Source organism: Manis javanica, chromosome 6 (genome assembly GCF_040802235.1).
Source record: "Manis javanica isolate MJ-LG chromosome 6, MJ_LKY, whole genome shotgun sequence".
Classification (NCBI taxonomy): Eukaryota; Metazoa; Chordata; class Mammalia; order Pholidota; family Manidae; genus Manis; species Manis javanica.
In genome coordinates, this window is record NC_133161.1 from 112,904,737 (window position 1) to 112,922,587 (window position 17,851).

The 17,851-nt window shown below is 37.2% G+C and overlaps 1 protein-coding gene across 2 annotated transcripts in view; it reads right to left on the reverse strand.

Moving 5' to 3' along the window:
• Positions 1–201: 201 nt before the first annotated feature.
• The window catches only part of DDX10 (DEAD-box helicase 10), a 315,320-nt gene continuing 297,670 nt past the window's right edge, over positions 202–17,851 (reverse strand). For both annotated transcript variants that reach the window (XM_037026651.2, XM_037026650.2), the window contains one exon: positions 202–873. In XM_037026651.2, coding sequence (XP_036882546.2) covers positions 696–873 — 178 coding nt within the window. In that variant the 3' untranslated portion in view covers positions 202–695. The remainder of the gene's footprint in view (positions 874–17,851) is intronic.

Genomic DNA, 17,851 nt, shown 5'->3' on the forward strand with positions numbered 1-17,851 from the left:
AAAGTTTTCAGGGTCAGGACCTCTACAGATTTTTATAAATGGCTACCAAATATGCAAGTGTTGGTTATATGATATCTTTAGGAAGGCTAATGTAAGGATGTGAAAAATTCACTGTTTTAGGAATTGTCTAAACATTTTAATCTTAAAATCCATCCCATGAGAGTGATCTCATATCACTGGACACAATGAAAACATTAATAGTTTATGTTATAGGAAATATGTTTATTATTGATAGTTACAATTCAAAAATATTCTTCCTCAGGGCTGCATCATACTGTGTCTCTTTAGAAATTTTAAATATATCAAGATCAGAAGCAATTTTAACAATAATAGAAACTTCTGTACAGTATGCAAGATGGGCATTTTTCACAATGAAACAAGGTCTCTAGAACTTGCAGGTAAAACAAAGGAAGCATTTCCAATGACAAGATGTAGGAACCCATGGATAAAATCTAACAGAGCACATGCTGGACAACGGGATCAGGAAATTTAATAATCCACTCTCACTGTGAGTTCCCTCTGGCATGGCACAGGCAGGTCCTATAAAAAGGGTTTAGAGATGTGACCGCTTCTGTCTGGAGAGTAAGTCCTTTGGGCATGGGACTCATGTTACCTAAGTGCTCCAAAGCCAATTGTCTCTTCAACTTCTCATCCGCACATCATGACCAGAAGCTTCAAGGAGAAGACAAGAGTATTTAACTCTGACTTCTGAGCAGATGCAACACCAGCTGTTCATCCTCCGCTAAGGACAGGCCTGTATCCAAAGGCTCTACGGTTTCCCACTTGGCCTTCTTTCTATTACGACTTGTGCGTCCCACGTCTTCCACTTCACTGTTGTTCCTTTTCCTCATTCCCTGCTTCTTCTTGGTATCACTGGTGGGAACAAATCCAATGATTTAGTTTATGAATAAATAATTAAATCCATTATTATGAAATCAAACAATTAAAATAGGACAATAACAGATAGTTGGTAAAGTGGTATTATTCCAGAGGGAAAGAAATTATAACATCAGGATTTCGGGTTTTTAAGTACTGGAGAGAGAGGGCCTGTTTGCACTGGGCACGTACAGAGCACTGCACACCCTTATCCAATCCTCACAACAATTCTAGGGAGCCACATATATAGTATCCATAATCTGAGGACACTGGCCCATAGCCTGGCTCCAGACTGGTTCCAATCTGTGCTTGTCATGCCACATCAAACCATCTCTACTTAAAGTTAGGTTATCCTTTGGGTAGCAGTCGGTAGGCTAACAGATAGCAGGATACTGCTTCTAATATTCATTGCATTAGTTACAATACATAGATCATGAATAAAACAGCACCTGAAATGTTAAATTATAAGTTACTTCAGATGTTACATAAATTTTTCATTTAAAATCTGTATCTAACACCCATATATAGTCTTAAGAAAACGTAGACATTTTATAGTATGCTGCACATACCTGAGGCATAAACCATAATAATAAAGCTAACTTCTAAAAGTACAGAAAGTCACCTAATATATTAAAAAAGAAGAAAGAGCAAATTATCTTCAAAGCATCTGAGACACCATCATGTTCAAAGATGACCCAATTATTGGACACAAGATTAAAACAAAATTTAAAAAGCCATGCTAAATGCAATGGCAGTAGCAAGCATATATTAAGGATTACTAAGGATCTGGCACTGTTTTACATGCTTTATACTGATTACATCACTTACTTCATGAAATCCTTGGTGTGGAGAGCATTAGCCTCATTCTAACATGAGGTTAAGAGAGGTTAAATGACTAAATCCAGATTAGACACATGGGATTCAAACCCAGATCTGAATGACTCTAAACTGACCCAAAGCCAGGCTACTGGAAGCAATCTGAGTTGACACCCTTCACGCCCTTCAGTCAACATTTGGATGACATTAACGAAGAACAAGCTGTGGGAAGAGCTGTGGCACCAAATTAGCTGTTTGGCACCAACACAGTGAGACTTTGGCCCATCAACTAACATTTCTAAACCTCAGTTTCCTTATCTGTAAAGATAAAGATTATATAATTTACTTAGCAGAACTGCTGTAAGAGTAACTTCTATAAATGCAAGAACACAGTAGCACTCATTATTTGTTAGTTTCCTTTCTGCTTGTAAATTAGTTCCTTTCAAATAAATTCTTACACTGATGTTATATAATAAACAGAAAAAGTCATCATAGAAATATATTATATTTCATGCATATGATGTGTGTTAAAAGAGAACAAACTGCTCACATTCCAATGGACTCTATTACTAGTTAAAATAAATCTGGGTGTCAAAGTGAATGTACCTAATCAATATCTCCATTTATGACCAGCTCGAAGTGAAACTGTAATTTCCCCATTTAGCACCTTGAAATACCCAGTGCTCTGACTCAGCAGCCATTCTCTCCCACAATTAGAGGAAATACAAACTAGACAACACTATGAGGTTATTTAAAGCCACAAATAACTGCATTTTAAAAGGTTGCCTGGAGAGATGGACATGGAAGAGTTCACTATGATGGGAATTCAGTCAGCAAAGATAGTAATTCTTAGTGGAAAATGCCCTTTAAAAAAAGTATTGAGTGCTAATCTGCTTGAGTGTGGCCAGTGCCATGCCAATTCCACTGGGCTAGACTGTCATGATATGTGGTACAAGGTAATGATTTTGGCCCTGCCTCTACTTCAATCAAGTGCATCTCAGAACAACTCATCAGAAAAGGAGTGATTAGTGGGCTTTACTAATGCATCTTTGTTAACGTACTCTGCACATTATATTCCCTACAGGAAATAGCTAGTTCAGATAATAAAAGGGACATGGGAAATTTATGTAACCCAAATATCTTCACCATAAGCAGCTTTGCTGCTTTGGGGACCATTTCAAATTCTAGAAAAATATTTAGTTCTACTTTCCATAGCAAATAAGGGGTAGTATGCATTAACAAGTTAATTATACAACATTAACATATTTTATAGGTAATTCACTCAAAATGGGGATAATCTAATAAATCTAGAAAACATTTAGTAAGCAGAGAGCAAAATATGGTCACAATCTGGTCTCTAAAGAAAAGGCCTCTTCCAAATGGTGTGCCATTACAGCGCGATGTCAGCAACATGGCCGAATAAGCATCCCTTATTCATGTTCCCTCCAACACAATCTGGAATTCATCAAGGACAAAACTGCCTTTGTGAGAAATGTGGGATCCAGTACTCTATGCCAAAAAACCTGGAAGGATTCTTGCCTAACCATGTGTCAGGCAAAAGGCATACAAACCTCAGTCCTGGTGGTGAACCCTGCCAATGGCTCATGACCTGGCTTCATCAAAAAGCTTGCCCATGAACTGCTGGAGACGCCTCACACTTGGTTCCCAATTGGTCCATGGGGACGACCCCCCAGCACTCTGTGTGCCTTAGTCACACCCTGTGTCCTGCTCCCTGTGCATGTTCCCAACTACAGTGGTGAGAGCAAGCTTTAGCAGATGGCCTAGTGGGCTCAACCTGGATCTGCAGGTCAGGGGGAAGCCACAAACTTCAGCTAGTGCCACCCTTGTAAAAGCAAAAGGGAGGCTGTCAGCTTTCACCCTAGTGTATTGCAGGATCAAGAGAAGGCATACAAGCTGAAGAGTTCTGCCACAAGAGGGATCAAGTTTGGAATGGAATAAAAATGGCAGAGTAGGAAGGCAAGGAAGAAACCTTCTTCCACAAATACACCAAGGAAGCAATAAGAGCAAATACAACGAAACCTGAAAATGACCCAAAGACTGCAGAACAGACTACCTACACATGGTGAAAAAAAGAAGACCACACAGAGAAGGGTAAAGTGTTAGAGCATGATCGAGTGGGACCCAAGCCCTTCATCCACCCCAGCACATAGGCAGGAGGAAGACGAATGAAGCCGGAACGGGAAAGACACCCAGGAACTCTGCACACCTGACCCTGCAGATCTGCTCTGGGAGTATGACTCCACACTGCACTGGGTTCTGGAGATTAGTGGGGCTGGACATCAGGGACAGCTGGAACACCCTGGGAGGCTGAGACTCCAGCCATTTGTGGAGAACAGGCATGCTCTCCTGGTCCCACTGAAACACAAATCACAGGTGGCAATTTGAAAGACTTGCCAGCAGTGGGAGGAGTGCTAGAGGGGCGAGGGTTGGATGAGTTCTCTCCACAGGAGAAATTGCAGGTGGACATACCTCCCCAGCCCTCTTTCAGCCCAGCAGGTCAGGCACTCTTGAGAACCCCAGACACTCCAACCCCCTGACTGGTGACTCAGCCCCAAGGGACTTTCCTCGGTTGCCAGCACACCAGCCACCTCGGCCTAGCAGTGCCAGACTTTGCTGCCTGACAGGCAGAGGGAGGCTCTCCCAACTATGTTGGCTCTCGCAGCCCAACCCAGCAGGCGCCTGCAGGAGCCAGCTCCTAGCCCTCCTTCCTTCCCCACAGGTGGACAAGCTAGTGCTACACGCCTTGCCACCACCAGGGGGAGCCCACATAACTTGCTGCTGCAGCTGTGCACCATGTCCCACCCTGTCCCAGAGCCACACAACCACCCTACCCTTGCTTCAGGACATCCCCACCATTTCTGCAGGTAAGGCAGAGGATGGCCCTGCCAACAATGATCCCACTGCTGGCTGAGGCAAACTACCAGCCACAGAGGGCTGAGACCACTTGCAGACAGTAAGGCAGCCTTGCCCATTGCCCACCAACAGCAACTGGAGCTCCACAGCAACAGAGAACCAGGCACTGGGCAGTGAAGACACTTGAGCTTATGGGCACCAAGGAACTCCTTCTTCATAAAGCCATTACTGTTTAGACCAGGAAGCATAGCAAATCCATTTAATACAAAGGAAGAAACACAGAAACACTGACAAAATGAGGAGGCAGAGGAATTTGTTCCAAACAAAACTACAGGATAAGACACTAGAAAGAGAGCTAAATGAAACAAAGATCATCTATCTTCTTGATAAAGATTTCAAAATATAAGCCATAAACATGCTCATGGATTTACAGAAAAATATTCAAGATCTCAGGGAGGATTTCAACAAAGAGAAAGAAAATCTGAAAAGGAAACTCAGAGCCAAAGAATACAGTATCTGAAATGAAACATACAATGGAGGGATTTAGAAGTAGATTATATCATGTAGAGGAGAAGGAAATGAAATGGAAATTGGAGAAAGGAAAACGAACAAGCTGAGGAACAAGAGAAAAAAGTATCTCAAGGAATGAAAGAATTGTAAGAGAGCTATGTGACCAATCTAAATGAAACAAAATTAGCATAATTAGGAGTACCAGAAGGAGAAGAGAAAAAACAAAGGGACAGAAAGACTCTTTAAGGAAATAATTGTTGAAAACTTACCCAATCTGAGAATGAATTAGACACTCAGGTCATGGAAGCCCAAGAGCCCCTAACAAAAGGAACCCCAGGAAGACAACACCAAGACATATAATAATTCAAATGACAAATATTAAGGATAAGGACAGACTACTGAAATCAGCCAGAGAGAGGAAAAAAGATTACTTGTAAGGGAAACCCCATCAGGCTATTAGCAGACTTCTCAGCAGAAATTTTACAGGCCAGAAGGGAGTGGCATAAAATATTTATTGTATTGACACAGAAGGACCAATAATCGTCTACTCAGCAAGACTATCATTCAAATTTGAAACATATTAAGCAACTCCCCGATAAACAAAGACTCAGAGAATTTATAACCAGTAAACCAGCATTACAGGATATGTTAAGGAGCTGCTATAGATGGAAATGTTCCTAAGCCTAATGGTTTTCACCAGTGAAAATAAACCCACAGTCAAGGTAGTAGACCAGTTAATTACCAAGCAAGTACAAAATTAAAACAAAACAAAATCGGTAAAGCCAACTATACACAAAATTGGTCAAGGGATACACAAAAAGTGCCGATTATGACACTACATGAATTGTGGAGGAGAAAAAAGAATAAGTAGTTTTAGATTGTTTTTTAAACAGCAATTATCAACACCATATAGACTGTTACATAGTCAGGAAGCTATTCTTGAACCTTATGATAACCAAACCTAAAGCCTATAATAGATACAAAAAAATTAAAGAAAGAGGAATATAATTGCAACACTAAAGAAAACCATCAAATAACAAGAGAAGAGTACAAGACAGGAAGAAAGCAACAGAGAGCAACTATAAATACAACCAGAAAACAACAAAATGGCAGTAAGTACACATCTATCAATAATTACTTTAAATGAAATGGACTGAATATACCACTCAAAAGACACAGAAGGGCAGAATGAATAAAGAAACAAAACCCATCTATATGCTGTCTACTAACAAATACTAACATAATTACAGGAGGAAATAAATTGCAACACGTTCATTTTAGAAGACTTTAACACACCACTCACATCAATAGAAATATCAATTGGATAGAAAATAAATAAGGAAACAGAGCAACTGAAAAATACATTAGATCAGATGGACTTAACAAACAGATATCTAGAGAACATTCCACCCAAAAGCAGCAAGATACACATTTTTCTCAAGTGTCTCCAGAATAGATCATAGACTAGGCTACAAAAAGAAGCCTCAGTAAATTCAGAAGGATTAAATCATACCAAACAACTTAAAAGATCATAAAGGTATGGAACTAGAAATAAATTATACAAGGAAAATAAAAAGGCCTACAAACACATGAAGGCTAAATAACATGCTTCTAAATAATCAATGGATCAATAAACAAATTAAAACAGAAATCAAGCAATATATGGAGGAAAAAAACAAAAATTCAACAGTCCAAAATTTGTGGGATGCTGCAAAGGTGGTAATAAGAGGGAAGTACAAAGCGATATAGGCATACCTCAAGAAACAAGAACAATCCCAAATAAACAGTCTAAACTCACAATTAAAGAAACTAGAAAAAGAACAAATGAAACCCAAAGTAAGTAAAGGGAGGGAAATAAAAAAAGATCAGAGCAGAAATAATAATATAGAGAAGAATAAAACAATAGAAAAATTAATAAAACAATAGAAAATTGATGAAATCAAGAGCTGTTTGAAAAAATAAACAAAACAGATAAACCCCTAGCCAGACTTACCAAGAAAAAAAAAAAGTAGAAAAACAAAATCAGAAATGAAGAGGGAATAATCACAACAGATACCACAAAAATACAAAGATTAGAGAATGCTATGAAAAATTATATGGCCAATAAATTGACAACCTAGAAGAAATGGACAACTTTCTAGAAAAATACAACCTTCCAAGACTGACCCAGGAAGAAACAGAAAATCTGAACAGACCAGTTATCAGCACTGACATTGAATTGGTAATCAAAAAACTCCCAATAAACAAAGTCTAGGACCAAATAGCTTCACAGCCAAATTCTACCAAACATTTAAAGAGCTAATACCCATCCTTCTTAAAGTATTCCAGAAAGTAGAAGAGGAAGGAATACTTTCAAACTCATTCTATGAGGACAGCATTACTGTAATGCCAAAAACAGACTAAGAATCTACAAAAAAAATTACATTAAATACCAGTATCCCTGATGAACACAGATGCAAAAATCCTCAACAAAATATTAAGAAACTGAATTCAAAAATACATCAAAAGGATCATCCATCATGACCAAGTGGCATTTATTTCAGGATGCAAGGATGGTACAATATTCATATATCAATCAATATCATATACATTACAAAAAGAAGGCTAAAAACCACATGATCATCTCAATAGCTGCTGAAAAAGCATTTGGCAAAATTGAACATCCATTCATGATTACAACTCTCAACAAAATGCATACAGAAGGTACAAACCTCAATATAATAAAGGTTATATACATGATGAACCCACAGCTAACATAATATTAATGGTGAAAAGCTGAAAGCTTTTCCTCTAAGATCAGGAACAAAACAAGGATGTACACTCTCACCAGTTTTATTCAACATAGTACTGAAGGCCCTAGCCACAACAATCAGACAACACAAGAGATAAAAGGCATCCAAATTGGTAAGAAAGAAGTTCAACTGTCACTATTTACAGATGACATGATAATATACCTAGAAAACACTAAAGACTCTACCAAAATACTATTAGCACTAATAATTGGATTCACCAAGTTGTAGGTTACAAAGTTAACACATAGAAATCTGTTGCATTCCTATATACTAACAACATACTAACAGAAAGAGAAGTCAGGAAAACAATTCCATTTATAACTGCATCAAAAAGAATAAAATACCTAGGAATAAACCTAACCAAGGAAGTGAAAGAGCTGTACTGACATGTGACACTCATGAGAGAAAGACATTGATAAAATGAAATCTATCCTGTGTTCATGGGTAGGAAGAATTAATATTGTCAAAATGGCATCCTGCCCAAAGCAATTTACAGCTTCAATGCAATCCCTATCAAAGTACCAATGGCATTTTCAATGAACTAGAGCAAATAATCCTAAAATATACATGGAATCACAAAAGACCCCAAATAGCTAAACCAATCTAGAGAAAGACTGGGAGTATTCACCCCAACTTGAAGCCAGACTACAAAGTTACAGTAATCAAAACAATACAGTACTGGCACAAGAACAGACCCATCCATCAATGGAACAGAATAGAGAGCCCAGATATAAACCCACATGCATATGGTCAGTTAATATACAATAAAGGAACCATGAATATACAATGGGGAAAAGAGCCCCTTCAAACTGATGTTGGGAAAACTGGACAGCTACATACAAGAGAATGAAACTGGACTACTGTTTAACTCCATACACAAATGTAAACTCGAAATAGATCAAAGGCATGAAACCATAAAATTCTTAGAAGAATACACAGGCAAAAATCTGGAACATAAATATGAGCAATTTTTTCCTGGACACATCTCAGGTAAGGGAAACAAAATAAAAGCTGAACCAGTGGGACTATATCAAACTAAAAAGCTTCTGTACAGCAAAGAACACCACCAGCAGAACAAAAAGGCAACCTACAGTATGGAAAAATATATTAATAAATGATTTATCTGATAAGGGGTTAACATTCCAAGTATTTAAAGAACTCACATACCTCAACAACAACAACAAACTAACCTGATTAAAAAATGGGCAGAGGACCTAAACAGACATTTTTTCAAAGAAGAAATACAGATGGCCAATAGGCACATGAAAAGAGGCTCCACATCACTAATCATCAGGGAAATGGAAATCAAAACCACAATATATATAGATATCACCTCACACCAGTTAGAATGGCCACTATTCAACAGACAAAAAAATAACAATTGTTGGTGAGGATGTAGAGAAAAGGGAAGGGAACCCTCCTACACTACTGGTGGGAATATAAATTAGTTCAACCATTGTGGAAAGGAAGATGGAGGTTTCTCAAAAAAGTAAAAGCAGAAATACCATTTGACCCAGTAATTCCACTTTCAAGAATTTATCTGAAGAAAACAAAATCCCTGACTTAAAAGACATAAGCACCCCTATGTTTATCACAGCACTATGTACAATAGCCCAGATATGGAACCTAAGTTCCCATCAAAAGATGAATGGATAAAGATGATGTGGTACATATACACAATGGACTACATTGCTCAGTCATAAAAATCAAAAGAAATCCTGCCATTTGCAGGGTGGATCTAGACCGTATTATGCTCATAAAATGGCAGGTGGAGAAAAACAAATACCATATGATTTAACTTTTTTGTGGAATATCAAAACAAAGGAAAACAAAATGAAAAGCAGCAGACTTATAGAAACTGAGAAGTGACTAGTGGTTACCATGGGGAAGGGATTGGGGAGTGTGGATGGGAGGTAGAGGGGGATAAAGGGGCATAAAAATTCTCAAGTATAATATGTTGGTCACAGGGATAATAGTACAGCACTGAGAATACAGTCAGTGATTCTATAACATCTTTTTATGTTGATAGATAGTAACCACACTGGGGGAGGGAAGAGGATTTAATAATATGGTTAACTGTTGAACCATTGTGCTGTATACCTGAAACCAATATAAGATTGTATATCAATGATACTTCAATAAAAATTAAAAACTTAAAGAAAAAAGAGGAAGCAAGAAGCATGGAGCTTGTATATCCATAGTAGAAAGCCTTAGGAAGTCTCTGAATCCCTAGTGGGGCCGACAGAAGGTATTTCTCTCCTGAAGTCAGTCAGTAAAGATTGAAGGTTACTGCTACTGCAGATGTGAAGACACCAACACAAAATTTCAAGAAACATGAAAAAAATCAAGGAAATTTGACACCAAGGGATCACAACAATCTTCTAGTAACCAATGCCCAAAACATGAAAATCTGCCATTTATCAGATAAATAACTTAAAATAGCTTTTTTAGGGAAGCTCAATGAGATACAAGAAAACAAAGAAAATTCAAAAAAATCAGAAAAACAGTGTATGAACAAAATAAGAATAATAAAGATATAGGTATCATAAAAGAGAACCAAACAGGAATTCCACAGCTGAAGAATACAAAAAATATAATAATAATCTCAAAAGAGAAGATCAACAGCAGAATGGATCAAGCAGAAGAAAGAATATTTGAGTTAGAAGAATGGAAGTTTAAAATTATTCAGAGGAGAACAAAGGAAATGAATGAAAAGGAGTGAAGAAAGCCTACGTGATCTATGGCATAGCCTCAAAAGAAACAATTTGTGAATTACTGGAACCCCAGAAGGAAAGAGAGGAGGAAGGGAGCAGAAAACTTAAAGAAACCATATCTGAGAATATCTCAAATGTTGAAGAGATTTGTACATGTAGGCTCATAGGTCCCCAAACTCAGATTGATCTTCTCCAAGACTGTCAAAAACCAAAGACAAAGACAGAACCTTAAGAGTGGCAAGAAAAAAGAAGCTTATAACTCATAAGGGAATTCCCATAAGGCTACCATCAAACTTCTCATCAGGAATTTTACAGACCAAGAGAGAATGAAATGATATACTCAAAGTGCTGAGAGAAAATGTGCCAACCAGGAATACTCTATCTGGCAAAGTTGTCCTTCAGAAATGAAAGCAACATAAAGACTATCTCAGACAAACACCAGCTAAGGTTGTCCATCAACACTAGATATGCCTTAAAAAGAATGCTGAAAGGAGTCAAGTTGAAATGAAAGGATGCTAATTAGTACGTGAAACATATGAAAGTATCTAATACACTGGTAAAGGTAAGTATATAGTTAAGAATATACTAGTATTGTAATATGGTGGTGTGCTCACCACTTAACTCTAGCATATAAGTTAATTAAAGGACAAGAGTAGTAAAAATAACTGTAGCTACAATATTAATGAATACACAATATAAAAAAGGTAAACTGTAACATCAGAAATGAAAGAAGAGGGGAGTGAAAGGGTGGAGTTTTTGAATGTGATTTAAATTATTAGTGTAGTATAGACTGCTATATCTGTAAGATGTTTCATGCAAACTTGAATGAAGCCACAAAGTAAAAACTTACAACAGAATGGCAAAAAATAAAGAAAAGGGAATAAAAGCACAGCACTATAGAAAATCAATTCACAAAGAAAGGGAACACAAAAGAAAGAAAGGAATAAGGGAACAACAAAAGAGCCAGAAAACATAGCATTCAGTAAGTCCTTACCTAGCAATAATTATTCTAAATGTAAATGGATTAAATTCTCCAATCAAAAGGCACAGAGTGGTTGGGTGGATAAGACCCAACTACATGCTGCTTGTAAGAAACTCACTTCATCTTTAAGGACACACAGTCTCAAAATGGAGGGTTGGAAAAAAATATTCCATGCAAGTGGAAACCAAAAGAACTGGGGTAATGAGCTTTCTATCGCTTTAAGCCTAAACAGTAACGAAAGACATTTTTCCAAAGATGACATACAAATGGCCAACAGGAGCACACAAAAGGGTTCAAATTCACTAATCATCAGGGAAATGCAAATCAAAACCACCAATTAGGTAATGAGATATCACTTCACACCTGTTAAGACTGTTGTCATCAAAAAGACAAGTGATAAAAAGTGTTAGTAAGGATGTAAAGGAAACCTCTGTGCACTGTTGGTGGGAATGTAAATTAGTATAGGCACTATGGAAAAACAGTATGGAGGTTCCTAAAAATATTAAAAATAGAATTACAAGAGGATCTGGCAATCTCAGTTCTGAGCCTATATCCAAAGGAAACAAAACCAGGATCTTAAACAGATGTCTGTATTCTCATACACAAACACACAGGTGCATGTGCACATGCACTGGAATATTTTTCAGCCATGAGAAAAGATATCCTGCAATTTGTAACAAAACGGACAGATTTGAAGCTATTATGTTAAATAAGGAACAGAAAGATAATATTATATAATACCACTTATTTGTGGAATCTAAAAAAGCCAAACTCAGAAACAGAGCCTAGAATGTTGGTTAACAGGGGCTGGAAGAAAAGGGAGCTGTTGGCCAAAGGGTACAAACTTCCAGTTATAAAATAAATAAATTCTGGGAATCTAATGTACATGGTGATTATAGTTACTAATAGTATAGTTTACTATATACTTGAAAGCTGCTAAGATAGAAAATGGGAAATATAACACCATTCACCACCACCCCAAGAAAAGGGTAATTATATGACCCCATGGAGGTGTTAGCTAAAGCCAGGGGGCTAATCATTTCATAATTTGTAAGTGTATCAAATCAACATGTGGCACACTTACACAATGTTTTGTCAATTTTATCTCAGTAAAGCTGGGAAGAAATTGTACTACGGCACTAGAAACTTCTATTTTATTTATATTCTGATGAATTAAGTAGAAGGGCTCTAACTTCATCTAGCTTATGTTCACAAGAGCTTACTTGATACAATTAATAACTGGGACTTCTTTATGACTGACTAACAGTTTAATATGTAACAGTTGTAGTTTCTCCATTCTTAAATTATTTTCTCCAAGCGCTGGGAGGGTATCTTGCACCTTTTAATCAAGAGTTCTATTAGGTGCCCCTGGCAGCACACCACTGACACCGTTCACCCAACAGATGGCGGAACATTCTGAAGATAGTAGGTCTGCTGAAATACTGGAAACACAGTACTGGGTGGGTAACGGCGGTACACCTGAGACCCCGGCATGGCATAAGCATGCTCCTCTGAGCTAAAGGAGGTAAGGAGGCTCACAACATGAAGGACAGCTAGGTAGTGGCCTACAAAACAGGGCTGAGGGTTCTGAGCCTGAGCTCTGCATTTTATTTGTATGTACTTCTGTGGGGCTGAAAGTGCCAAAATCTCTCCACATTCTTCAAATTTTTGAGGTGTCATAAAGGACCATATTAATGCTCAACATTAAGAAAGTAAAACATATTGGTTAATAAAACTCAACTTAAAAAGCAAAAGCACGGCTGTAAGCACTAAAAAACCCACTGCTATAAAAATACAACCAAAGCAAAAGAATTCAGAGCCACTTATCTTTCAGTAAAAGTTAATAAAAATATTTAATTAGTAATGTCTGGTGTGTCGTTTCAAGAACTATTCATACAAAACACAAAGAAAAATAACATGTTGTAATGTATAATCTGAACAGTAACAGGGAAATGTTACTTCAATGACTTTGAAATTTCAGTGAAATGGTTATAACAAAAACTTGTCACAATACCCAAAGTAAACGTTTGAGCCAATTTACTCATTGCTAGTAATTAAAAAAAACAGGATTTAATATTGGAATGTGAATTCAAGTTTAACATCTTAATATATTAATAGAGTTTTAAACAGAATAATGCTTTTAAATTTTACGCATCCAATCCTCAAAACTCTCCCACAAATAGATTTTGCAATAGGTGTGATTTCCTAGTTTTAACATTTTAATTTTTTCAGGGACTTGCAGCTACCTAGTCACCCAGAATAAGAGTGTTTGTGGTACATTTATGAGAAGCAAAAGAGTGAGGAACACCTAGAGTCCACACAGGAGGGGCAGCTCCGTCTGGTTCCCCTTTCACGCTCGCTCGCCCCCCTCGTCATGGGCCTCACTTGAGATCAGAGACACTTGTTGTGTTTCCGCCGTGCTCCTCTGTGGACACAGCGTGGCGCCTCCCTCACGTCAAGAACCAACTTCAGCTCCTCACTTCCCATGAAAGGTACCCAAACTCCCTATTAAAAGTGATTTCCTTCCTCTAAATTCCTAACCTGTAATTGTTATTAGTCATTTTGTGCCTAACATTGCTACTTCTTATTACTGAAGCGATTTTCCCCTTTGCGCATCTTAACTCCCAATTAGAATGTAAACTCCTGGGGAGGAATGTAAATTACTATAACCTTTCTGGAGGGCAATTTGGCAGCACCTTTCAAAAGTCTTTCAAGTTATGTACACCCAGCAATTTCTCTTTTGAGAATTTATGCCAAGGAGATAATTATGGACGTGTATGAAGATTTAGTTACAAGATATTCAAGGCAAAGCTATTTGTAATTTCAGAAAGTTGGAAACCCAAGGTCCAATCATAAGGAATTAATTTGTTAAATAAGTTATAAAGTTAAAAAGGAAATACTATTACAGCTTTAAAAACAATGCTGCAGAAATTTCCTGATTGACATTGAAAACAGTTACAAAAACAATACAGAATGAGAGTCCATCTTGGTCTTAAAAAAACTGCATGAATGTTTACATAGAAAAAGATTTGGAAGATTTTTTTTAGATATTCTTTTTGCTGGTATATTGCTTCTGATTTGTCTTTAACAAGCTTGTATTACTTTTTGCTATTAAAAAAAACACTTAAAGTTGAAGGGAAAAGTAGTCCTAGGCAAAGAATAATTATAACTATTCTTTGTGATTCCACAAATGTCATAAGCATAGAGAATAGGTGTGCTATATAAGCTTCAACCTGTGTCCCTGGATGCATAAAAACATGGGCAAAGATGAGATTTTTGTTTGGATAGATGTGCCATAGGTTATTTTCAGTACTTAACAACACCTGAAAGTGGGCCGGACCCAGCCTCAGTTCTGGTATTTCTTTGCTTTTGGCTGAAATTATACTAACTGAGCTTTGTAAAACTTAACAATTTCAGAAGCTTGAATGGATTGGAAATTATGTCTTTGTTAATAAAACAAATGTGAAACTAACTTTTTGTTAACTTACTGACAGACAAAAATCTTTCAAATCATAGGAACCATTAGAGTTGAAAGTAGAAGTTCTCTGTGATGAAGAAAATGTTGGAAGTCATTGTTCTAGACTTGAGACTGTGCTCCGTGGGCCATATGGAGAAATCTGAGGGGACTGCAGATAGTTTTAACTTTTCAGTTATATATGTATTAGGCTTCTAAGTAAGCCATTCAATAATGGTTTCCCATGCTCACTTACCCTAAGAAAAAGAAAAGTTAAAAAACCAGTCTTGTTAAATCTAGGTTCTTGTTGAAACATCATACACTAAACCTTAATGTCTCCCATGTAAATTTCTCCATTCTCTTCACCCTACATATGCTTAAAGGAGGATTCTTAATAAAGCATACCTTGACTCTTGTAATTCTCCATAAATATTTCAGTGACTGCCTTGGTAGTATTATTTAGTATAATATTTAATGACTCTCATGATCTGGTATAGGCCTGCCTCTGTAATTCTATTTTGCATTACACCCTCTTTAATATACATCTGCTGTTTTTCTGGACTATTTTTTATTCCCTGAACATGCTCTGGGTTCTCAGCTTCTTTTGTTTCCATTTGTAATTCCCCCTTTCTGTTTTACAGCTATGTAAATCTTCTCTATCCTTCAAACCCCAAATGTCTTCTCCTCCTCAAAGATTCCATCTTCTATGATTCCAATTTATGCATTATTTGTGTCTCTCCCATGGCACTCATTCCGAATGACATTACAGTAATTTTATACAGAGCTCTTCCTATTCCTACTAAATTGTTAGCATTTTGAAGTCTGGGGCTGTTTGTTTTCATCTCTGAAGATGACCTGAATAAAGAAGTCATTCAATAAATATCCACTCATCTAAAGGGTAGAAATCATGCTCCTGTCTCCTGATCAATTTTCTGTTTTTAATAGCACAAGTTCTTGGTGATCTAAATTTTGGCTTTGCATATGCTTTTCAAAATTACATAAATGGGATGAGATGTACTGGTCAATAATCTGAATTTTAAGTGCTTAAAGATTAAATACTATCTCGCTAATAACATCATCTTAGTTTCCTCTTCCTTTGTACAATACTAAATGTAACTGTTCAGAGTCTATCCTTGAACCTATACTATTCTCACCTTACATAAAAGCATACCTCGGAGATATTGTGGGTTTGGTTACAGACCACCACAATAGAGTGAATATCACAATAAAGTGAGTCAAGTGAATTTTTTGGTTTCCCAGTGCATATAAAAAGTTATGTTTATACTATACTATAGTTTATTAAGTGTGCAATAGCATTATGTCTAAAAATCAATATGCATACCTTAATTAAAAATACTTCATTGTAGGGGGTGGGGGAAATCCCCCCCCCAACAAAATACTTCATTGTTAAAATATGTTAACCACATCTGAGCTTTTATCGAATCATAATCTGTTTGCTGGTAGAAGGTCTTGACTTTATGTTAATGGCTGCTGACTGATCAGGGTGGTGGTTGCCGAAGGTTGGGGTGACTGTGGCAATTTCTTAAAATAAGACAACAAACTTTGCCACATCAATTGATCCTTCCTTTCATAAATGATTTTTCTGTAGCGTGTGATGTTGTCTGATAGCATTTTACCCACAGCAGAACATCTTTCAAAGTTGGAATCAGTCTTCTCAAACCCTGCTGTTGTTTTATCAACTTAGTTTATGTAATGTTCTAAATCCTTTGTTGTCATTTCAACATTCTTCACAACATCTTTACCAGGGTAGATTCCAGGTCAAGAAACTATTTTCTTTGTTAATCCACAGGAAGCAACTCCTCACTTATTAAAGTTTTATCATGAGATTGCAGAGTTCAGTCACATCTTCAGGCCCATTTCTAATTCTAATTCTCTTGCTATTTACACCACATCTGCAGTTACTTCCTCCTGAAGTCTTGAACCCCTCAAAGTCATCCATGGGGTTGGAATCAACTTCTTCAAAACTCTTGTTCATGTTGATATTTTGATCTCTTCCCATGAATCACAAATGTTCTTAATGTCATCTAGAATGGTTCCCTTACAGAAGGTTTTCAATTTACCCATATCCATCAGAGGAATAACCATTTATGGCAGCTACAGCCTTACAAAATATATTTCTTAAATAATAAGACTTGAAAGTTGAAATGACTTCTTGATCCATGGCCTGCAGACTGGATGTTGTTAGCAGGCATGAAAACAACATTAATCTCACTGCACATCTCCATCAAAGCTCTTGGGTGACCAGATGTACTTTCAATGAGCAGTAATATTTAGAAAGTAATTTTTTTTCCCCCTGAGGAGTATGCCTCAACAGTGGGCTTAAAATATTCAATGACCTGTGTTGTAAACAGATATGCTGTCATCCAGGCCTTGCCTTTCCACATATAGAGCAAGGGCAGAGTAGATTTAGTATAATTCTTAAGAGCTCTAGGATTTTCAGAATGGTCAATGAACACTGGCTCCAAATTAAAGCCACCAGCTGCAATAACTTCTAAAGAAAGTTAGCCTGTCCTTTGAAGCTTTGAAGCCTGGCATCGACTTCTCCTCTGTAGCTAGGGAAGTCCTAGATGTCATTTTCTTCCAATAGAAGGTTGCTTTGTCTACATTGAAAATCTGTCATTTAGTATAGCCACCTTCATTAATTATTTTAGCAGACTTCTATATAACCTGATGCAGCTTCTACATCAGCACTTGCTGCTTCCCCTTGCACTTTTATATTAAGGAGATGGCTTCTTTCCTTAAACCTCATGAACCAACCTCTGCTAGCTTCAAACTTTTCTTCTGCAGTTTCCTCACCTCCCTCAGCCTTAAT